The sequence below is a fragment of the Salmo trutta genome, chromosome 27 (genome assembly GCF_901001165.1).
Source record: "Salmo trutta chromosome 27, fSalTru1.1, whole genome shotgun sequence".
NCBI classification, from domain to species: Eukaryota; Metazoa; Chordata; class Actinopteri; order Salmoniformes; family Salmonidae; genus Salmo; species Salmo trutta.
The window spans coordinates 11,749,738-11,775,001 of NC_042983.1; the positions used below are offsets into that span (position 1 = coordinate 11,749,738).

The 25,264-nt window shown below is 42.6% G+C and overlaps 1 protein-coding gene across 5 annotated transcripts in view; it reads left to right on the forward strand.

The window, feature by feature from the left end:
• Positions 1-3,260: 3,260 nt before the first annotated feature.
• The window catches only part of LOC115164311 (transport and Golgi organization 2 homolog), a 49,314-nt gene continuing 27,310 nt past the window's right edge, over positions 3,261-25,264 (forward strand). The window contains exons 1-5 of one of the 5 annotated variants that reach the window (XM_029716659.1): positions 3,261-3,488; positions 7,658-7,788; positions 18,645-18,733; positions 22,111-22,230; positions 24,171-24,288. In XM_029716659.1, the coding sequence (XP_029572519.1) occupies positions 7,733-7,788; positions 18,645-18,733; positions 22,111-22,230; positions 24,171-24,288 (383 nt within the window). In that variant the 5' untranslated portion in view covers positions 3,261-3,488; positions 7,658-7,732. Of the gene's footprint in view, positions 3,489-3,589; positions 3,686-4,518; positions 4,538-7,657; positions 7,789-18,644; positions 18,734-22,110; positions 22,231-24,170; positions 24,289-25,264 lie in introns of those variants that run through there. The other 4 variants (XM_029716658.1, XM_029716662.1, XM_029716660.1 and 1 more) reach the window with 4 other exon arrangements.

The following is a 25,264-nucleotide window of genomic DNA, read 5'->3' on the forward strand; positions in this document are numbered from 1 at the left end:
CCTCTGGCAATGGATCCTGGACCCCCAGGTGGTGAGGATAGGCAACAACACATCTGCCACGCTCAATCTCAACATTAGGGGTGCGTTCTCAGTCCACTAATGTACTCGCTGTTCACCCATGACTGCGTGGCCGTGCACGACTCAAACCCCATTATTAAGTTTTGAGACGACACGACGGTGGTAGGCCAGATCACCAACGACGATGAGACAGCCTATAGGGAAGTAGTGAGAGACCTGGCAGTGTGGTCTCAGGACAACAACCTCTCTCGGAAAGCTGGCAAGACAAAAGAGTATATTGTGGACTACAGGAAACGGAGAGGGCCAAGCACGCGAGCGCGTCGAGCTTCAAATATCCCTCTGTGTCCACATCACTAAGGACATATCACAGTCCAAACACACCAACATAGTCATGAGGAGGGCACAACAACACCTCTTCCCCCTCAGGAGGGTGAAAAGATCTTGCCATGGGCCCTCAGTTCCTTAAGAATTTCCACAGCTGCACCATTGAGAGCATCTTGACTGGCTGCATCACCGCTTGGTATGGCAACTGCTCGGCATTCGACTGCAAGGCGCTATAGAGGGTAGTGCGTATGGCCCAGTACATCACTGGGGCTGAGCTTCCTGCCATCCAGGACCTCTATACCAGGCCGTGTCAGAGGAAGACCCCCCCCAAAAAAATCACATGTACATATGTACATACCTTATTACCTCAACTACCTCGTACCCCTGCACATTGACTCGGTACTGGTACTCCTTGTATATAACCTTTTTTGTTGTTACTATTTCCTTTTTTTGTGCAAATATTTGTCTTGGGAATGGCTCGTAAGTATGCATTTCACTGTAAAGTCTACACATGTATTAGGCACATGTAACCAATAACATTTGATTTGATCTCAGGAAGTTATATTCAGTAGATGACTCTGAAACATCCTACGGTAGACCTAGGCCTAACAGTGCTTTCAAGAATTCACAAAACTATGACAAAAACAGTGACAATACTTTTAAAGAAGGGTGGTTTCAATTAACTGCTTGGCCCCCAAACCCTCTCCAAACACATGGAACCTTCTCAGTAGCCTATAATCAATCAACCATGCACCGAAAATGTATTCTCAAACAGACTGCATGGTTCCTGACAGAGCACCTACTGACCTTCATCTTGTGTACAAAGCTCTTATTTGCAGACAGGGTTTTGGTTTGCGGTGACACTGATGGTTTCTTATGCCGTGTTCAGAACAACTAGGAACTATGAAAAATACAAGGTCAAATCACGACGTCAGTGACATTCAGGTCGGAATGTCGAAGCTCTAGAAAGAGGCCTGAGTTGGATGATCCAGTCAGAGCTAGTTTTCTTCCAATTTCTCAGTGGTTTTGAACGCACTGAAGTTGGAAGTCAGAGATTTCCGAGCTTTCAATGGCTTCTATGGTTGTGGCTAGATGGAGTACAGCTATGGACAGAAGTTACTTTACGTAGCAGGTTACAAGAATTAGGTTAAGGTTAGGAAAAGGGTTAGAGTTAGCTCAAATTCTACAGTTGTCCCCGACACAACTAGATGGTGCTGTGCCCCATCTAGCTACAACTGTAGAAGCCATCAGTTCCTGGGAAACCATCATTCTCACCATAGGTGTGCTTTTATACCAGAGACGAAGAGGAAGCGAGACATCCCACTTCCTAATTTTTTCTGTTTCATTGGACATTTACATCAGAGGAGGCTGGTGGGGGGGAGCTGTTGGAGGACGGGCTCAATGTAATGGCTGGAATGGAATTGATGGAACAGTATCGAACAATAATTATGACATGTAAAAATCTTAATCTGGGTTCTAGTGGTGTATTTGATCTGCACGTGTGCCAGCCTCCCTCTTATGCACAAGTGAAGTGAGTTTGGAAAAACTGAAAGTATGCATCTTAGAAATAGTTTTCACGTCCAAATTTTATATGTCCGTACTTAAATAGGCTTAGCAAAAATAACATGTGGTAGAACGTTTATTTTGTCTGGTGATTTTATGCATTTATTTAAGTCCCATCAGGTAGCCTGATTTCAGATGTGTCCATCTAAAACAGGATTTGTAGGGAAATTGATATTCTTGCAAAGCATTTAAACGTTTTAAATGAACTATTAAATTAATTTGACTATCCACTCAAGTTTTCAAGATATGTAACTTTTGAAATACAGCATCATATGATGCAAAATACATCTTATGGGGCTGATTTCTGTATTTTGAAAGTTACATATCTTAATTTGAGTGCTGACAAGCAACACATTTTGGGACTATGTCAACAATGGACTAATGAAACAAATGCCAAAATATAGTTTTTGGGTGCAGTTTACCTTTACCTTTAAGTAAACAGGAACTGGTCATTTTTTTCCAAACGTAAACGACTCCTTGAACTCTTCATTTATCCACTATCTTTGTTTATACCTTTTTACACGTTTCCCACTAATTGTGTCCCCATAGGAAACACTGACCAAAACGACCAAATTGTTCCTACCCAGTCACATGCATTGCCAAAAAATACTAAAATCAACTAATTGAAATGTTCTATCAACTAATTTAAATAGTCTATCAACTAATTGAAATGATAAAACTGACATTAACTTTACAAATAATGATATGAGAAATCTGGACAATCTCCTCAGTCTTCTCAGGGTTATGCCACGTTCACATCTTGGCGGAGTGCTGAGGGAATGCAAAAACCATTGACCAATGCCGATATGAATTTACAGCCGAAACCGCGGCCATGTTTGTTGCCATTTTCAGTGGTACGTGACTTCAGATCGAGATCCAAGTTCAAAACACCTGGGTGCTCGGCACTCTGATGCTCGGATTTCCGACTCCAGTGTGTTCAAACAACTGGGAATTTACGAGGTCAAATCATGACGTCAGTGAAATTCAGGTCGGAAAGTCGGGGCTCTAGAAAGAGGCCCGAATTCCCGAGTTGGATGACCATTCAAAACGATTATGCCCTGTCGGAGCTCGTATTTTTCCGAGTTCCCAGTTGGTTTGAACGTGGCATTAGCGAGCTAACGTAACAATGACATCGCCTACAGGTGTGATCGGGGACTTCGATTGGAGAAGTTGTTTCTGCCTGTCTTCATACTGCACTACCAATTACAAATTGGATGAGCGTTCACGTGCATTTTCCCCATCGAATGTAGACGTTTTTTTCCCGTCATATTTACAAGTTCCCGACATGACTTGATATGAACGCGACATTAGTATCGGCGAATCACAGTGTGTGTTGCTCGATGGTCGCCATCGAAGTGGATGCACCCGATTTACACCCGGGCCATTCTGGAACCATCCACCGGGCGAGCGGAGTTCTCATTCGTCCAGTGACATTGAACTGAAAGTTCCGGTCTAGCCTACTGACAAACTAAATCAAATGCAACCTATATGTGCGAATACGTTTTTTTATTTTTTATTAGCCAACCGAATGAATTGATCTTCAGAAGCAAGTGTAACAGTGAGTACGTTTTACTTTACTCAAAGTAGGCAACCCGGCAGGTTAATTGTAATATATTCTTATTTTGTATTGTGTTGCATAACAGACCGGTAGCAAAGAGTTGTCACTTGCCTGTTTTGTCCTTGTTGTGACAGCTATCTAGTGCAAGACTGCTGCTTTTAGCTAGCTGGCTAGTTTGCTAACTCGCTGCAATCTGTGTTTGATCAAAGTTGTTGACTAAAGGTAACATTATAAGCAAGAGGCTATAATGGGCATTTTGTTGTCTTGGTTCTCAGATTGGACATTTTTGCTCACTATTGCTATAGCTAGCTAGCGTTAGATTTCTAATCATTGTAACGTTAGTCAGCTAGCTTAACCAGAGATATTAGAGAAAAGATTGGTTTAACAAGCTAACCTTAATGTTGTTTGCAACTAGAAATAAGAAGTTACTTGCTAGCTATGTGTTCTGCTTCTCTAGGCCACTTCATAATAAATAACTATTAGTTGAAGTTTGTTTATTTATTTAACCCTTATTTAACCAGGTAGGCAAGTTGAGAACAAGTTCTCATTTACAATTGCGACCTGGCCAAGATAAAGCAAAGAAGTGTGACACATACAACAACACAGAGTTACACATGGAGTAAAACAAACATACAGTCAATAATACAGTAGAAAAATAAGTCTTTATACAATGTGAGCAAATGAGGTTAGATAAGGGAGGTAAAGGCAAAAAAGGCCATGGTGGCAAAGTACATACAATATAGCAAGTAAAACACTGGAATGGTAGATTTGCAGTGGAAGAAAGTAGAAATGGAAATAATGGGGTGCAAAGGAGCAAAATAAATAAATACCGTAGGGGAAGAGGTAGTTGTTTGGGCTAAATTATAGATGGGCTATTTACAGGTGCAGTGATCTGTGAGCTGCTCTGACAGCTGGTGCTTAAAGCTAGTGAGGGAGATAAGTGTTTCCAGTTTCAGAGATTTTTGTAGTTCGTTCCAGTCATTGGCTGCAGAGAACTGGAAAGAGAGACGGCCAAAGGAGGAATTGGCTTTGGGGGTGACCAGAGAGATATACCTGCTGGAGCGCGTGCTACAGGTTGGTGCTGCTATAGTGACCAGTGAGCTGAGATAAGGGGGGACTTTACCTAGCAGGGTCTTGTAGATGACCTGGAGCCAGTGGGTTTGGCGACGATTATGAAGCGAAGGCCAGCCAACGAGAGCGTACAGGTCCTATTTTGTAAATGACATCGCCGAAGTCGAGGATCGGTAGTATGGTCAGTTTTACGAGGGTATGTTTGGCAGCATGAGCGAAGGATGCTTTGTTGCGAAATAGGAAGCCAATTCTAGAAGTAGGTGTGTTGCTGTAGTGCTGGGTAGGAACAAAAGCCTGCACACACTTTAGTGGTCACCAGGTGCTGACCTCATGTGTCAGTTGAGTTTTTTTTAAAGAATCTGCTGATCAGGGCTTGACATGAACTTTTTGAGCAACTTGTAAAACATATTGTTTTTTTTACTTGTCCAAAAGCTCAAGTCACTTGTTGCCCCCCCCCCCCAAAAAAATGTGTGTGTAGTCCAAACTAAATTTGTACTTCATTGTATGATGCAAGGAGTTACTTTACAAAATAAAATGCATCACTATCTTTCCCCCCCATAGATAATCAGACACAAATGTAGGCTACACTCTTCCTATGTCTCAAAATACAACTCTGGAGGATGGTTGGCCACCCTTGGGGGTGGGTTTAATTTGTAGAACTTTCCAACAGGAATCTAAATAACAGGAATCTAAATAACAAGGTTGCCAACAAACAACGCATACAAAGTTGTATAGCGGCAGAACAAGATACCGGGTAGGGAGTGGGCTATTTAATTAAGTTTATTCTGAAAAATGTCTGTCCTCACTCTGGTAGCCTATGGACAAACATTAAGAATAAGTGGGCCTCCCGAGTGCTGCAGTGGTCTAGCTGTGCATTGCAGTGCTAGCTGGGCCACTAGAGATCCTGGTTCGAGTCCAGGCTCTGGCACAGCCAGCTGCGACAGGGAGACCAAAGGGACGGTGCACAATTGGCCCAGCGTCGACCGGGTTAGAGGAGGGTTTGGCCGGCAGGGATGTACTTGACCCATCGCACTCTAGCGACTCCTGTGGCAGGCCGGGTACAGTGCACGCTGACACGGTCGCCAGGTGTATAGTGTTTCATCCGACACAGTGGTGCGGCTGGCTTCCAGGTTAAGTGGGCATTGTGTCAAGAAGCAGTGCGGCTTGGCTGTGTTGTGTTTCGGAGGACGCACGGCTCTTGACCTTTGCCTCTCCCGAGTCCTGTCACTGCAACTCCCGTACGGACAAGACTGTAACTACCAATTGGACACCATGAAAAAGGGAGAAAAATAAATAAGCTACGTGGTGAGTTGATGCCTATTCGGCAGCTAGTAAGCTAGGTGAATTGATCAGACTACTTTGTATGCGTTGTTTGTTGGCTAACTTGTACTTTACAAAGTTGTTGGAACGTTACACAAATTATACCCACCCCACCCTTGGTAGCCTATAAAATATTGCAACATTACAATTATCCTACAACCAAATACTTTTTAGTGTCTTTATTAAATATTTCCCTCCCAGGGCTCGAAATTAAGGGCGTCCTGTCATCCCCGGGATTATGATAAATAAGTATATGGTTTAAAACGGACTCTGAGACAACAGATCCAAAATTCATACAATCACTGCACATATTAGAATTTATTTTTAAATCAATGAGGCTGATGCAACAGATCACACCGTTTAGCTTATAATGTTGATCAAGTTTTATTTCTTCATATTATAAACTCAACAATGCGCACATGTCTGCAGGCTACCTGCGAATGTTTCCAAAATGCATTTAGTGGAAAACAACACTTCTCAAAAGCGCACTGCACGCACAAGCTGTTTCATGTGACGGAGATTAAAATATATTTTAGAAATGTAGAAAGAGGGAGCTCTAAAGATGCTGTAACTAACATGGGTTACTAGTATGATTAGGACTATGCCTTTGGCTGCTTGACAATAAAATAATGTTGTTTTCAAAACCAATAGAATATGAGGAAAATGCTTGTTTCAATGGCATATTAAGTGTTTATAAAATAATTCCCTCAACATTTCTATGGCCGTATTTTGGCTAGGCAACTTTGAATCACAGTAAGACATGCTTCATAAAACGTCCAGGTTTTAAACAAATACGTTTTTACAGTTAAATAAATAGTTTAATGCTGACCATCTCCGCTCAAATTCAAGGTGGGTGATGTGCGGTGCGCAACAGGCACTGTTCTTCACACTCCAGTCTTGTGACCATGAACGAACTGTGCCTCGAGGATGTTGACAGAATCAAGCCTTTAGACTTTAATGTTAATTATCCCATTTATATTTGTCAAACATGACTGGTGTTTAGCCTATATTTATGTAATTAAAAGTCTCATTAAAGGTTGACTACATTTTTATGGCACCTCCCACATGTCAGCACGGTTTGGACATGAGGCTGTATGCATATCACCTATGGTTTGACACCTTTTTATTTATGTAGGCCTACATGAAAAAAATATTTAAATATTATTCCAATGTTGGCCTCTGATGCAATTCTGATCAGAGTAATTGTTTGATATTGTGATTTATTTTTTACTTTTTCAGGATGAGGAAAAGTGTTAGGTCAAAGTCCATTGTTTAACATCATTTGACCTATCTAATCACTTCTCTATCAGATTACAATAAAGTGTGTGGACACAAATGAGGGCTTGTCAACAATATTGGTGTCCTGTATTGAATATTTCAGGATTAGCCTACCACTTGGATGAGGTTAGGAGCTTAGCATACAGTAGCTACAGAATTGTTAGCTTGTGTAAAAATGTGACAGCAATTTTTCAACTAACATTTACGTAGCGAGAACATTACTTCCTCTCAACGTGGAAGTTACCAGTGTCTTCTCATCTCCCATCGCTAGTTGCAAGAGGAATGTAAGAATTTAGAAAATGCTCCATTAATTAAATGAAATATATTTTTGCTCCATGAGGTAATCCAACAGTGTGTACGCCGCCATATTGTCTATTTCAGATCTTCTCTCATTGCTCAGGACAGGTTGGTGTTGAAGCAAAACTGTATTTAATTTATTAACCAAGCATTTGGTCAATTGCAGCAATTCCCCCTCACCCCTTCCCACTTTACTGCTTTTCTCACTATACTATAATTTTCTTCCAGCTCTTGTCAACATGTCCAAGTTTTGAAATTGACCGTGCCCAGTGTAAGAGAGCGCCCCCCACCCCTAACAGCCACATGTGTATCATCTTCTTCAAGTTCGACCCTCGGCCTGCATCCAAAAATGCCTACAGGTAAGGCCTCTTTTCCTTGCCTCTGTACTATATTTAAGTGATAATGCCCGAGAAGCAGGTGTTTGGAGGATATATTGGCACGGGTGTTGTTAGGCCCGAAACGAAGTTGAGGGTTACAAACATATTCAAATAATGATTGACACATTTTCATGAACTTTATTTTGATGAATTTATTCATACTATTTCATCCTTCCACAAGATATGGTCCTGAAACAAATCTAGGGTTGCTACCCAAGCCGGCTGGTCGTTCGTTCTATTGGTTCGGTTGCCAGAGACGCGACCCAGTTGTTTGTTTTAAATGTTCCATTGCCATACTGGCTGGCAAAGTTCTTATCCCTTGCTTGCTAGATAGCCAGCTACGGCCAACTTAGTCACGTCAAACAGTGCAGACTGATTAACAACAAAGTATCTGCATTTGCATTTGTTTAAGCTGCTTTCAAGTGACATTTATTTGGATACATCCATAACAATGAGCTAATGAGGCACGATTTCGCCTGGCTTAGAAAATGTGCTCTCTCGTTAGGACACTGTTGTTCAGAGGAGCTAGCCAACACAACTTCAAACTGAAGCTGGAAAGATTGCAAACTAGCTGCACTTTGTTTTGTATTACTTTTTTTCAATTGACATTTCTATGTATATATCTATAAAATTATGCCAACTGATTCATGATTTCGACTGGCTGAGAAATGCCTGCCGGAGAAGAAGGCAGACGTTTTACCCCAGCCGATTGTGTTTTTTTGTTTGTTTATTAGCAACTTATTTTTGTTACTTATTTTGTACATAATGTTGCCGCTACCGTCTCTTTTGACCGAAAATAACTTCTAGAAGTCAGGACTGCTATTACTCACCACGGACTAGCAGAATTATATATATTTTTTCTTTCATGACTCTGACGAGCCCGGCGCAAAGGATATACGGCTTCCTCGGGAACAGGCCACGATACCTGTGATCTGCGTGAAGAGGAGGCCATTCTGCCTCCTGAGAATTCGTAGGCAATCAAATAAACCCACACTTCCGTCCATTCTGCTAGCAAACGTGCAGTCTTTGGAGAATAAAATTGACGAGTTCCGTGGAAGATTAAGCTACCAACGAGACATTTAAAAACTGAAAAATGCTATGCTTCACAGAGTCGTGGCTGAACAACGACAATATCAACATACAGCTGGCTGGTTATACGATGTACCGTCAGGATAGAACAGCGGCGTCTGGTAAGACAAGGGGCGGCGGTCTATGTATTTTTGTAAATGACCTCTGGTGCACGATATCTAAGGAAGTCTCGAGCTATTGCTGGCCCGAGGTAGAGTATCTCATGATAAGCTGTAGACCACACTACATGCTTTAACATACCTACCAAGAGTTTTCATCTGTGTTCTTCGTAGCTGTTTACATGCCACCACAGTCAGAGGCTGGCATTAACACAGCATTGAATGAGCTGTATTCCGCCATAAGCAAACAAGAAAATGCTCTACAGAGGCAGCGCTCCTAGTAGCTGGGGAATTTAATGCAGGGAAACTTAAATCTGTTTACCAAAATTCTATGAGCATGTTAAATGTGCAACCAGAGGAAAAATAAATCTGGACCATCTATACTCCACACACAGAGACTCATTCAAAGCTCTCTCTCACCCTCCATTTGGCAAATCTGACCATAATTCTATCCTGATTCCAAAAATTAAAGCAGGAAGCACCGGTGACTAGATCAATAAAAAAGTGGTCAGATGAAGCAGATGCTAAGCTACAGGACTGTTTTGCTAGCACAGACTAGAATATGTTCCGGGATTCCTCCGATGGCATTGAGGAGTACACCACATCAGTCACTGGCTTCATCAATAAGTGCATCGATGACGACGTCATCCCCACAGTGACCGCACGTACATACCCCAACCAGAAGCCATGGATTACAAGCAGCATCCGCACTGAGCTAAAGGCTAGAGCTGCCGCTTTCAAGGAAGCTTATAAGAAATCCCGCTATGCCCTCTGACAAACCATCAAACAGGCAAAGCATCAATACAGGACTAAGATCGAATCGTACTACACCTGCTCTGACGCTCGTCGGATGTGGCAGGGCTTGCAAACCATTACAGACTACAAAGGGAAGCACAGCAGAGAGCTGCCCAGTGACACGAGCCTAGCAGACGAGCTAAACTATTTCTATGCTCACTTCGAGGCAAATGACACTGAAACATGCATGGGGGCACCAGCTGTTCCGGTTGACTGTGTGATCACTCTCTCCGTAGCCAATGTGAGTGAGACCTTTAAACAGGTTAACATTCACAAGGCCACAGGGCCAGATGGATTACCAGGACCTGTACTGCGAGCATGTGCTCACCAACTGCCAAATGTCTTCACTGACATTTTCAACCTCTCCCTGTCCGAGTCTGTAATACCAACATGCTTTAAGCAGGCCACCATAGTGTTCTTGGGCACAGGGACTAAGGTAACCTGCCTAAACGACTACCGACCCGTAGCACTCACGTCTGTAGCCATGAAGTGCTTTGAAAGGCTGGTCATGGCTCACATCAACACCATCATCCCAGAAACCCAAGACCCACTCCAATTTGCATACCGCCCCAACAGATCCACAGATGATGCAATCTCTATTGCACTCCACACTGCCCTTTCCCACCAGGACAAAAGGAACACCTACATGAGAATGCTGTTCATTAACTACAGCTCAGCGTTCAACACCATAGTGCCTTCAAAGCTCATCAATAAGCTAAGTACCCTGGGACTAAACACCTTCCGCAACTGGATCCTGGACTTACTGACAGGCCACCCTCAGGTGGTAAGGGTAGGTAACGACACATCCGCCACGCTGATCCTCAACACAGGGGACCCTCAGGGGTGTGTGCTCAGTCCCCTCCTGAACTCCCTGTTCACTCATGACTGCATGGCCAGGCACGACTCCAACACCATCATTAAATCTGCCGATGACACAACAGTGGTAGGCTGATCACCGACAACAACGAGACAGCCTGTAGGGAGGAGGTCAGAGACCTGGCCATGTGGTGCCAGGACAACAACCTCTCTCTCTCAACGTGATCAAGACAAAGGAGATGATTTTGGACTACAGGACAAAGAGAACCGAGCACGCCCCCATTCTCATCAACGGGAGTTGAGAGCAACAAACTATCATGGTCCAAGCACACCAAGGCAGTCGTGAAGAGGGCACGACAAAACCTATTTCCCCTCAGGAGTCCTCAGATCCTCAAAATGTTCTACAGTTGCACCATCGAGAGCATCCTGACTGTTTGCATCAACTGCTCGGCCTCCAACCGCAAGGCTCTACAGAGGGTAGTGCGTATGGCCCAGTACGTCACTGGGGCCAAGCTTCCTGCCATCCAGGACCTCTATACCAGGCGGTGTCAGAGGAAGGCCCTAAAAATTGTCCACGACTCCAGCCACCCTAGTCAGACTGTTCTCTCTAATACCGCACAGCAAGTGGTACCTGAGTGCCAAGTCTAGGTCCAAGAGGCTTCTAAACAGTTTCTACCCCCAAGCCATAAGACTCCTGAACATCTAGTCAAATGGCTACCCAGACTATTTGCAGTGCCCCCCCCCCCCCCCTCACTCCCTTTTTACACCACTGCTACCCTCTTTTGTCATCTATGCATAGTCACTTTAATAACTCTACCTACATGTACATACTACCTCAACTAACCGGTGCCCCCGCACACTGACTCTGTATCGATACCGCCCTGTATATAGTATCAATATTGTAATTTTACTGCTGCTCTTTAATTATTTGTTACTTTTAGCTCTTATTCTTGTCCATATATATTTTTTTAAATGCATTGTTGGTTTGGGGCTAGTAAGTAAGCATTTCACTGTAAGGTCTACCTACACCTGTTGTATTCGACGAATGTGACTAATACAATTTTATTTTGTTTTTGATTTGATTCCTCTCTCGTCCCCTATACATTCATTACTATGGGACAGTTGGAGATCGAATTTGAATATTGAAACAATGTTGCAAATGTCAGAGACAAACACTAGGGTTTATACAAATCTCCACTGTTGAAAACTAAATGTTAGCCTAAAAGAAATGGGTGATAGTGTCTAGATGCTTTTTATAGTGGAGATCAAGTTTATAAATTGCCTGGATGGTCTGATGAGACAGTGGATTGTCCAGTCAGATGGAACAGAGTAAATAGGCATTTTAACGTCATAGATTTAGCCGGTGGTAACTTGTGGAATAGTCACCAGCTGGAATGCGCTTTTAACCAATCAGGATTAGACCCACCCGTTGTATAAATTACCACACTTTTTTTCATATAGCCTAGTCTGGACTGCTCTCATTTTACCTGATAACTTTAGGCCTATATTCAGACGGTGGTTTAAAAAGATGTACACCTCCAGATGTTGAGCTCAAATTGAATTTAAAAAAGGAATCGTAGCATTGAATAAGATGCAGGGGTCATTCTTCCCATCTCTTCATACATTTTTTTTTCAATTATTATACCCTGCTCCCTCGAAGATGCGTTAGGCTAGTGCTGAAGTGTAGCATCTCCAATCTGATGTAGCACCCAAAGTAGCAATGATAAGAACCCTAGAGAATCTGTGGTGCTGTCTCACTGGAGGTCTTCAAAGCTTGCCTGAATCCAAATTGAATTGCTCCGTTTCACTTCACAATTTCAATGAAATGGAACAATTCAGTTTGGACGCAGGCAAATTCAAAGCCTTCCGTGTTGGTCTAAAGCTCTGCGGAACACCATCTAGGGCTACCATCGGCTAACCTTTACTACAGTCACTGCTGATTTATCTCAGTGAATGTCCTTGAAGGCCAGTGGTAGAGGAGCAGTCAATGCAATTTAAAGCCCTGTTTATAATAATCCCTTGGGATCTGTGGAGCTCTCTCTACCTGACCAGGGTCTATCTCTGCCTTTGCCTCTGGGAGATTGCCCTAGCCTAAGGCAATCACAGTGGAGGTGTGTTAACAATGACTCACTCTGGACCCACAAGATACGTGTAACTTATAGACCTAGCGTCCTTGTTGTGGTTGAAATAGTGCATGTAGGCCTAGGTTATGTCAGTGAGGGGAATGGCAAAATAATGCAAGAATGCTAAATTCCTCTTGAGTAACTGGTTTTCTTCCATGCACCCAATGCCCCCAACATACCTTCCTGACAACAATGTTCTGTTTTGAATTCCAATTAGGCCTATGTATTGCGTCACCATCATGATTAGTACTTTCCCTGGCAATATAGGAGTATGACTATCATGGATGGGAGGTATCTTGCTGAAATATTAGCTTAGCATTTCCATTGACTTTGTCTCAAACGTATACCATTTTTTGTAAGTAAGGAATAATTGACATGAATAAATTGTGTAATCATTCTCTACAATTGCACTCTGCATGGCTGGACCCTGTTGGCTTTCTTGTTGTTTTTCTCCTAGTGATTCCCATAGGCTCATATGGATAAACAGATGGATGCGCTGCTCTCTCCTGTGTAAAATCATTAGTGCTTTCTTTGTTTCGGGGACAGCGTCGTAGACTCCTGGGCCACACGTGTCACCGCAACCGGCTTTGCATCATTAGCCTTTGATGCACAGAGGTTGACCCCGATTAGGTCAATTTGTTCTTAAAGAATCCACCTCCCTCTGAACAAGATTCATAGGAGACGCTGTCTGCCGTGAAGGCCCAGAAGAAAGGATACAATTACTACGTATGTCATTATAGTTCAGTGACTCATTTCTGTTCCGTACTCCGCGAATAAATGCCTCTGTCAGTGGAACTATTTAATCCTCACCGCTTTGACCGGTGACCCTGTCATGGCAACTAATGTGTCTCAGGTAGTTGGCTTTGACGAGGGACGTAGTGGAAAACAAACATGCGTGGTGCATGTTCTGTGTGTCTAATGAATGCATATCATTATCTGGGAACAGTGTGTATACGTGACTGGATATTGCTGTTATCTCAGGTTAGACACTGTTACGACCAGGACTCTAAAGTGTGGTCAATTGGGTCACGTATGCGACAAAATATTTTTCTGTGTGACCTGCAGTTATAATTTGTGAGCACCAGTGACCAATATTTGTATTTATTTTTAGAATAATTGTTGTAATGATAAGGCTTTGCTGTGCTGTCGTTTCCTGAGCGCAGATTGATTAGTGTCATGCTTGCACCATTGCTACTGTTTACTTCTAGCACATACAGTTCAAAAGATCTGACCAATATTAACCAGCGCAATGTTGTTATCTTCCTGTTGAGGATTGGGTTGCTGCATTTTACATTCCTAAACCATGTTGTGGGCCGTTCTAAATCTTTTCGCAGGCCTTTAACCATTTTGTTTTACACTTTGTTCAGTCATGTTTTTTTTTTTAACCTCATTAGCCAGTTGTCTACACAAACGTTACGCTCTTGAAGAGACGGTGTACATTTTTCAATGTAATGCATGTTAGTAGGAAAATAGTGCTTTAACATAATGTCAAACTAATTCAAATTCCACTTAACTTTTTTTTTATTTCAATGACTGTTATTTGTATCAACATTTTTGCTTTTCAGAATAAATAAATGTATTTACAGGGTTCTATATTAGTTTCTAGGGGACAACATGTGCTTCAGAAGTAGCGATAATTCATATAGGCTACAGTGCCTTCAGGGAGTATTCATACCCCTTATTTTTTGTATGTTAGAGCCTAAATTCTAAATGGATTAAATTGTTGCTGTATTCTCACCCATCTACACACAATACCACATACTGAAAAAGTGAAAACCTTTTCCAGCCCCTGCCACTGAAAGCATCCCCATAGCATGATGTTGCCACCACCATGCTTCACGGTAGGGATGGTGTTAGACGGGTGATGAGCTGTGCTTGGTTTTCTGTAGACATAGCGCTTTGCATTCGGGCCAAATAATCTTTCACATGCCTTTTTGCAAATTCCAAGAGTGCTGTTGTGCATTTTTCTCAGGATTGGCTTCTGTCAGGCCACTCTCCCTAAAGCCCAAATTGGTGTAGTGCTATAGAGAGATACTCTGTAGTTCTGTCAGATTGGTCATTGGGTTCTTGGTCACCTCCCTGACCAAAGTCCTTGCCTGGTTGATGAGTTTGTTCTGACAGCCAGCTCTAGGCAAAGTCTGGGTAGTTCCATATTTTTCCCAATGACTGAGACCACTTTGCTCTTGGAAACTTTCAACACTTTACATGCTGACCAGACCGGGCGCGCGCATACGTCCGTGTGTGCATGTTGATTTTTGTCCACCCTCATCTGGCGCAATCAGGACACGCAGGTTGAAATATGAACCAACTATATTACTATATTAACTATATTAGGGTACCGGAGCGCCAAGTCTGGGACCATAAGGTTTCTTAACAGCTTATACCCCCAAGCCATAAAACTGCTGAACAGCTAATGAAATGGCTACCTGACTATTTGCATTGTACCCCCACCCTTTTGTTTTAAGCTGCTGCTACTTGCTGTTTATTATCTATGCATAGTCACTTTACCCCTACCTACATGTACATATTACCTCGACTAATCTGTACTCCCGCACATTGACTTGGTACCGGTACCCCCTGTATATAGCATCGTTATAGTTCTTTTATTGTTGCTCTTTTATTTATTAAATATTTTTTCTTTAAATATTAATTTTCTTAACTGCATTGTTGGTTAAGGGCTTGTAATTAAGCATTTCACGGTAAGGTTCACCTGTTGTATTCGGCGCGTGTGACATGTGATTCCTAGAATTTGTTAATTTTGGAGTATTGGCTAGACCAATTATGTACCAAAGACAATCTTATCTTTTTTGTTTTGTTTTTCTGCCATGTATAATATGCAGTAGGCTATGTAGTGTATAACGGCACAATGCAAAAAAATATTCTGTTTTTTGGGGGTGGGAGGGCTTTAGGCTCATATATAGGCCTATGCATGAGCTCTAATATGCTTATGGGTGATTCACGTGCAACATTTGAAATGCTTTGAATTAATCATCACCTTAGAAGCGCTGTCCAGTTCATTGTTTGGCTTTGAAACATCCGATTTTAACCCATTGTTGAACTTCTTTCTTTAAATTGATCATCACAGCGAGGTCAAAAAGTGTAGCCTAACTGTGAGTTTTAAAAGCATGATACTGTTTTGCTGATGTGATTTTCAATTGTATTTGCATTGATGTCAGTGGTTAGAGGAACAATAGAGCCCTGAGTACCAGGCCATTAACAACCTGATGGTGGTTAGGGTGCTACCAATGCATGTCCAGAGTGCGTAAGAGATTACCGTGACCACGGTCATGACTGCCGATGTGACGGTAATACAGTCACCACAACAGCCCTAGGTATGAATACTTTCTGAAGGCTCTAATTGATTAAAAAAATATATATCTAAATAAAGTTAAACACCATTGCTACCAATGTAATTTTAATTTAGAGCCCTGGCTACAACTGTAGGTTATATTATAGGCCAACACATGTTGTATAAATACATTGACCCTACATTGTCTCGTAGAGCCAGAACAAAAGAAGTCAAGAGAGACTAAGTTTCACAAGGAACTTAATGGTGTTCCCTTTGACATTCAATATAGGCTACTACTGCAAACCTCATCACTTAGGGCCCACAGGTCCCGCTGCGAGCCCACCTCTCTCCCAACGCCACGGATCGACAACAGCATCAGTTGCCTATTCGTATAGGGCAGCCAAACTGGGAGGAAGAACCTCACAATCGTGTGTGCGGCTGTATGGTGGTGTGTGTGCGTGTGTGTTCGCTCTGGGCTAGCTGATGATTCATTGGACAGTAGCTGAACATTAATGTGAAGTCACTAAGTCATGCACTGTTGCCTTGCTAAATAAGTGACAGTTGTGCAGTGCTAGTAAAAAGTCGCCAGAGATTAATGTCAAATGCAGCATTAGCTACAGCAGTGATAGTCTGTCAGTGTGATGAGTGGCACATTAAGGCCCATTTGTTATGGGATAACTACTGAACATTTCAGGAGGTGGGATGGGGCTGGCACTGTGTAAGGCCTAGGTTTCACTTTCAGTTAAAGGCTCATGTTTAACTTGTGAGCCTCATACCAATCTTTTTCATATAGTCCCTAGCCTATGGAACAGTTCCAGTTCACTGAGCTCCTTCCTCCAATGTGTGCTGTCTGACAGATCTTCTTTTTTTAAGAGTATTTTCTTCTGATCCTATGGATCCTCATCAAAGGATGTCCTTCCCTTCCCCCATCTTCAATATCTTGTTCTCTCTGTTGGAGACACTGTGGGGCGAGCAGCATAGCAGTGGGGGTTAAAACACCAGTTCTAACTGCTCAAATCACTGGCGTCGGCAAACAATTCAAGACCAATTCATTCTCATAATGAGCTAATGTCTATCCAGTCTGTGGACTGGAGAGCTGGTCAACTGAGCTGAGTGTGTAAGAGAGCTGATATGGGGGAGAGGAGGGGTGGGGGATCATGTCATTCTTGCTCCCCTTTGTGTGAGAAATGTACATGGATAGTCTACAATCCTGGCTGAATGTGAAGAGGGATTTCTTTAGCCGAAGACTTGGCCTTAACATTAACGTCATTGTCCAAACGTTGGTCTGATTGAGCATAGAATTCTGTGGCCAGACTTGTCGTAATATTTAGCATTGTCGAAATGTTAGTCTGATTTAAGAGAGCTGCCATTGGAGCCGATTTGGCTTTAGAGAGCTGTCAGGAGAAAGCTGCAAATATATTCTGTCTCCATCCGCTGCACTGGATCAATCTGATATTTGCACCTCCCCTGGCCTTTAGAAGCCTCAGCCTCTCTCTGACATGGCCCTTTTGGAACTCTGAAGGATGAGAAAATGTGTTCTTTTTTTTTACCTGCTGTTGTATTATGGATTTGATGTGATGTTTGCAGTGGGGCGGTGTCTGAAAATGCCCATCTCTTGTGATCTGTCTATGCACACTGTGCAGCAGTCCAAGCTGGGTGGAGAAAGTCGGCAGGGGTTGTAATGTTATTGCGTTAAGGTAATCAAGTTACATGGAGAGGCAGAGGTATGGTGTGCGTACCAAATGAAACCCTATTTTCTATATAGTGCACTACTTTTGACCAGTACCCGTGGGCTCTGGTCGAAGGTAGTGCACTACATAGGGAATAGGGTGCCATTTGGGACACAAGCATGGTGTTGCATAGTGACAGCACATCAGCTTTCTCCTGCTGCTGCAGCTGATGCGGACCCGGGGTGCGGCGCCAAACCTTGCCGTGCCCTGAGGTGCGGAATAGTGCACACACAGACAATTAGGGAACATGCAACCTCAGTCAGGAGCTCAGCTCAGTCAGGTCTGCAGCAAGGCACTGCACAGCTCTTCATTTTCTCTGTCACACCTCAGGCGTCCACATGCTTCCCAGCCGAAACAGTTCAGTAGAATTCCTGCATATATTATGACAGTCATTTTTTGGGGGGGTTCGTTTTGGACTTCGGTGAGTTTTTTTTGGGCTGTTGGGGCACACTTTTTTTTTTTCTCTCTCTCTCTCTTCAAGCCAAGCGACGGTCTTTTAAGGGAGTATGCGAGCACACTCGTTTGGCTAGCCAAGTTCGGCTCGGCACAAGCCTAACTGAAGCGTGCTGACGCCTTGATTCACTCATTGGTGCAGAATGCAGCCTGGCAAATGAGCACAGGTTACTTGGCATCTTATTCCGTTTATAATGCACTACTTTTGACCAGAGTGCTATGGGCCCTGGTATAAAGTAGTGAGCTATATAGGGTGCGATTTGGGCCGCAGAAGACACTGCCAGGGCTCAGTCTCTTCGATTTAAAGAGATGCGACCCAAAACATAATAAAAGGTCAAGATGGATACCACCACTAGGTTATGGCACTAAAGTACATTACCTTAAGTGGCCTAGCATGGTCTCCCTCATAACTCTAGTCCCCTCTCTCTTTCTCTTTTTCCCTCAGGCTAATTTTGGCTGCAAACAGAGATGAGTTCTACAACAGGCCATCCAAAGCTGCAGACTTTTGGGCGAGCAACAGCGAAATCCTCAGTGGTAAGTATCTGCACTTGACGGTGAAGTGGCAGAACCACACTGGGGCGACAGACAATTTTGGAGAGGAGTCCCTTCTGTATCCTCTCTGTCTTTCTCTGAGAGCCTTTTATTTCACCACAACCCATTTCATTTCAACTCCGCTAGAATGCATTCATGAGCCAGATATTGGTTTCCATGTCAAGAGACAAATAAAATGTGATTTGATCGCCTAGGTCTAAACGTTCTCTTCCAGACTCATGGATAGACAGTTTGGAGCGTAGCGTAAGGTAACCAGTCCATCCAGTATGCATAATAATACAGTCCACACTCAACGGTGATTACTAGAATTTGTTTAATTTTGGAGTATTGGCTAGACCAATTATGTACCAAAGACAATCTTATCTTTTTTGTTTTGTTTTTCTGCCATGTATAATATGCAGTAGGCTATGTAGTGTATAACGGCACAATGCAAAAAAATGTATTCTGTTTTTTGGGGGTGGGAGGGCTTTAGGCTCATATATAGGCCTATGCATGAGCTCTAATATGCTTATGGATGATTCACTTGCAACATTTGAAATGCTTTGAATTAATCATCACCTTAGAAGCGCTGTCCAGTTCATTGTTTGGCTTTGAAACATCCGATTTTAACCCATTGTTGAACTTCTTTCTTTAAATTGATCATCACAGCGAGGTCAAAAAGTGTAGCCTAACTGTGAGTTTTAAAAGCATGATACTGTTTTGCTGATGTGATTTTCAATTGTATTTGCATTGATGTCAGTGGTTAGAGGGACAATAGAGCCCTGAGTACCAGGCCATTAACAACCTGATGGTGGTTAGGGTGCTACCAATGCATGTCCAGAGTGCGTAAGAGATTACCGTGGCTCACGGTCATGTGGAATTTGACTGCGGTCATGACTCATGACTGCCGATGTGACGGTAATACTTTTTGAGAGGAATTTAATGCACTGAGTGTCCCAGTCATTCAATTTTTTCATTATTAAGAGCATAGAGCATCGACTGAGGAAAAAAATGCATCTCTGAGTGTTCAGGCTGTTTAAAAAGTGAACCGGGTGTAAGGCTAAGAAGTGGGATTACAGTAAGCATCCTGTCATAGAGCATTGATTCTCCTCTGTTTCTGAGTGATTCCTTTCATTTCCTCTCCCTCTCACAGCAGACTAGGAAGTTGTTTTGTTCAACAGCCTCTTTATAGTATTTCTGAGTCAACTGTTTATTCATTTTTTTTCATTACACGGGCTTTATGGGTCGGACTTGAGTAGCAGCCATTCAACTGATGGCTGATTCTATGTGGTGTGGCAGAAATGAATGAGTGTGGCCAGTGAGGCTCTTATCTGGTGTGTGGGTGGAGGGACGGTGGTTGGCCTCTGGTTGAAGGTGATGGATTATGTTGATGGATGTTTGAATGAGTCCACACAAGTCAATCTCAGCCTGATCTTACAGCTAAACAATGTGTTGATGTTTTATTGCCAATTTATTCATCTTTGCCTCACAGGGAGAGCAGAACTGAGGACTTTTGAAACCTTTTTCAAGGACAGCACATGCGTAGTAGCACTGACTGTCATCATGTTTGTCTGCTCTACCATCACCCTGGGAGAATAAGCTCTGGGATTCCAGCAGCTCCATCTCTACCTGTCCCTATTGGCTTCAGGCCTTGGCTGGGTTTCTCTGCAGCAGAGTACCTCTCCTCTGTTCCCTGGCTGTCTCAGTGCACCTGTATTAATGAGGTGGAAGTGTAGACTTACCATCTTGCCTCTGCATATGCTTCCCTTAGTTACCCCCTCTCTCATAGAAACACACATAGCCTATCTCAGTGTTTTAAGTTTAAGTGACAGTTTAGGTCAGGATGAACCGCCTGTATCGCATGGCCCTTTGCCTCTAGACGTTTATTCAAGTTTTTGTATAGTATAAATATTAATAACTTGGTATTCATTCTTCAGTGGGTTCATTTCTTCCAAGTGCAATACAAGTGCAAAATGGTAAGAGACTAGCAAGTCACACTGGTTGTAATAAAATTATCTATATATCTCTTAACGCTCCACTGCTTGTCGTATTCCCTATGAGTCGTGTAAGGGCATCGCTTCACTCCGCGTCCAGACAAACAGAATGTATGAGTAGAATTAATCTATTCAGCGTTTTCAGAGTTCCGTGCTCTACATGGTAATGAGGCTCCCATGATGATGAATGCAAGGCAGAGAGGCCTGTCTGTTTCTCAGAATCCCACTGCTCAGCCTTAACTGCATAAAGTACAGAATCGCCTCTTCCTTGAATGTTTTTGTTTTTATGCACTTCTTGTCAGGATTTTTTTCTGTAACTCACAAAGGAGTAAAACTAGGCAGTCAGCGATGGCTTGGAGGAGGGTGAAACATTTGTTCTTTGTGCTTCTTCTAGAATGAATAGATTTATTATAAGCAAACTCTTGTTTTGAGTGTTGACTGGCAGCATTATTTTCAGCAATACATGATTGCAATTGTTGATTCACAGTGAATATATACTAAACAAAAATATAAAGGCAACATGTAAAGTGTTGGTCTCATATTTCATGAGCTGAAATAAAAGATCCCAGAAATTTTCCATTCGCACAAAAAGCTTATTTCTCCCCAAAAAATTGCACACATCTGTTAGTGAGCATTTCTCCTTTGCCAAGATAATCCATCCACCTGACAGGTGTGGCATATCAAGAAGCTGATTAAACAGCATGATTATTACACAGGTGCACCTTGTGCTGGGGACAATAAAAGGCCAATGTGAAATGTTGTCACACAACCACTGATGCCTCAGGTTTTGCAGGAGCGTGCACATGGCATGCTGACTGCAGGAATGTCCACCAGAGCTGTTGCCAGCTAATGTAATGTTTGTTTCTCTACCATAAGCCTCCTCCAACATCTTTTTTGAGAATTTGGCAGTATGTCCAATCGGCTTCAAAACTGCAGACCACTTGGCACTACACCTGCCCAGGACCTCCAAATCTGTATTCTTTACCTGTGGGATCGTGTGAGACCAGTCACCCGGACAGCTGATGGAACTGAGGAGTATTTCTGTCTGTAATAAAAGCTCTTTTGAGAAAAAATCATTTTGATTGGCTGGCTTACCAGTGGGTGGGCCTATGGCTGCGCCCCTGCCCAGTCATATGAAATCCATAGATTAGGGCCTAATTTATTTATTTCAATTGACTCTTTTCCTTATATGAACCGTAACTCAGTAAAATCGTTGAAATTATTGCATGTTGTGTTTTATTTTTGTTCAGTATAGCATTCAATCTCACTAGTCAGTTAGGCCTACACCTGTTCTATTTTCAGACAGAGGTGTTACAATGGGAAGAAAATTCATGTAGGTGTTTTGTTACGGACATGGAGTGTGATTTGATTGTTGTGTGTTGTCAGGGTTGGACCTGGAGGAGGGGAAGGAAGGAGGGTCATGGCTGGGGATCAACAAGAGGGGCAAGCTGGCCGCGCTGACCAATTACCTGGAGGGAAGGCCCAATCCAGACGCACAAGGAAGAGGTGAGGACGAGAATATACCCACTGAGCAGCCCGATATGTACATTTATATGAGGCAGTGTATTAATATTCAGTGCATTCAGAAAGTGTTCAGACCACTTCCCTTCTTCCCCATTGTATTACCTTACAGCATTGTTCTAAAATTAATACAATTGATTATTTTCCTCACCAATCTACACACAATACCCCATAACGACAAAGCGAAAACAGGTTTTTAGAAATGTTTGCAAATTTATTAAATAAATAACAGAAATACCTTATTTATATAAAGTATTCAGACCCTTTGCTATGAGACTTGAAATTGAGCTCAGGTGCATCCTGTTTCCATTGATCATCCTTGAGTGGAGTACACCTGTGGTAAATTCAATTGATTGGACATGATTTGGAAAGGCACACACCTGTCTATATAGGTCCCGCAGTTGACAGTGAATGTCAGAGCAAAAACCAAGTCATGTGCTCAAAGGAATTGTCTGTAGATTGTGTCGAGGCACAGATCTGGGGAAGGGTACTAAAAAATTTCTGCAGAATTGAAGGTCCCCAAGAACACAGTGGCCTCCATCATTCTTAAATGGAAGAAGTTTGGAACCACCAAGACTCTTCCTAGAGCTGGTCGCCCGGGCAAACTGAGCAATCGGGGGAGAAGGGCCTTGGTCAGGGAGGTGACTAAGAACCCGATGGTCACTCTGACAGAGCTCCAGAGTTCCTCTGTGGCGATGGGAGAACCTTCCAGAAGGACAACCAGTTTCTGAATGTCCTTGAGTGGCCCAGCCAGAACCTGGACTTGAACCCAATCAAACATATCTCTGGAGAGACCTGAAAATAGCTGTGCGGTGATGCTCCCCATCCAACCTGACAGAGCTCAAGAGGATCTGCAGAGAAGAATGGGAGAAACTCCCCAAATACAGGTGTGCTAAGCTTGTAGCGTCATACCCAAGAAGACTTGAGGCTGTAATCGCTGCCAAAGGTGCTTCAACAAAGTACTGAGTAAAGGGTCTGAATACTTATGTAAGTGTGATATTTCAGTTTTTTATTTGTAATAAAATTGTGAAAATATCTAAACCTGTTTTTGCTTTGTCATTATGGGGTATTGTGTGTAGATTGAAAGAAAAGCAATTTAATCCATTTTAGAATAAGACTAACGTAACAACATGTGGAAAAACGTCAAAGGGTCTGAATACTTTCTGATTGCACTGTAGTGTTAATATTTAATTCCTCAAAAAGTCTTGTTCCTAGAAAGCCGCAGCTAACTTGGAGCTGGAATGGTCGAATGGATGGAAATGAACCGCTTTTTGAAGGATTCATTCACTAGCAATAGCGCCACAGTAAGTGAATAGTAGTGTCAGCCAGCCTCCCTCACCTCCTCTGTTTACATGCTACAGTGGCTCTCCACTGTTGTTCTGTATCAGAGCTGTCTACTGCCGATACTCAGCCCCACAAGGGAAACACCTCCTTGTGTAATAGCAGTTTTCAAATTGTTTTATTTTCTTCAAGGCCACATTTCAGGCTTTTTCCTGACACACTTCATTGCTGTACTGCAGGTCCCCCATCTCGGGCAGTAGCCTGTCCTCCTAACAGCTAACTCACAGTGCTACGTAACATGGACACCATCTCGAATGTCACTCAGTCCAAGACCTATGTTACATATTTTACCTCAAATATCCTCTATGTAACTGCGTCACAATTTGCTCAATTTATTTTTATTTAACCTTTATTTAACCAGGTTAGTCTTGTTTTTCAAAAGAGACCTGGACCAATAAGCGGTGCTGTGTCGATCATATTGGATAGTATAACTAAATGTGTTTGTGGTTACAAAACCAAATAGCCAGCCAACTGATAAATCTACTCTTGCTATGTCCAGGGGGCCTGCCTAACTGGTCTGTAACCTCTCTGAAAGTGTGCATTTAGCGTGAAAGTAAGAATAATGTTGGTTCTATGTGTTGTAGGGTTCCTGGTGTCCAATTTCCTGACCGATCAGAGCCAGGACAGCTACTCCTACCTGAAGAGGGTGTCATCTGAGGGACATCTCTACAATGGCTTCAACCTCCTCACCGCTGAGTTCAAGTGAGTCAAGGGTTTGGGCAGACTGATCAGGAGAGGTGGTCTGGGTTTGATGGAGCTCTGAGCAAAACAAAAGACCATGGGATGGGTTGATTAATATTTTTGGTGAGGTTTGGCCTTACTACTCAATACACACCTTCTGCATTGTTTTTATTTTGTTATGTGTGCTTGCTGAAAAAAAGCACGACTTTATAAACTGTTCATAGTTATTATTATTCCGCTGGAACCTTTAGCTCCAAAACCGTTAAAGCTACCGACTCCAAAACAACTTAAACGTGAAGACTACCACTGGTCAGTGTGCTTAAAAAAAAAACCTTAATGATACTCTACACACTACAACCATATTTGCATAAATCCCAATGCATTTCATTGGCAGTAGACTTGAATGGGAAAACTATGCAGTGAACTAGTCTTCAACCGTTTAAGCGAGAAATGCTATGCAAACTTTGGAACTCGCAGGCCAGTCTGAAATAGGTTGCTTGTATACAGCTTTTTGATACCATGTATACTTGTTGAACTATAACCGTTTTAAATGTGCATAAAGCTCCATAGGCTTGAATGGATTCACAACTGCTCTTGAACCATTAAAGCTACAAACACCAAACCAACTTTGACATGAACAGAACAGACACAACATAGATTGCTTGTAAAAAGATTGTTGATGGTATTTCCAGAAAAGGCGAAGCTCTAACAAGACTCGTCTGCTTAGTGTCATCGAACTTTATACATTTTACACTTTTTAGGTATCTTGACATGTTCGTTGAAAGTTAATACGTCTATTTTATCGGCAAAACAAAAGATGCCCTCATCTTGAGCAGACAAGACATGGAAATGTTTTTTTTTACCTTTATTTAACTAGGCAAGTCGGTTAAGAACAAATTCTTATTTTCAATGATGGCCTAGGAAAAGTGGGTTTACTGCCTTGTTCAGGGGCAGAACGACAGAGTTGTACCTTGTCAGCTCGGGGATTCGAACTTGC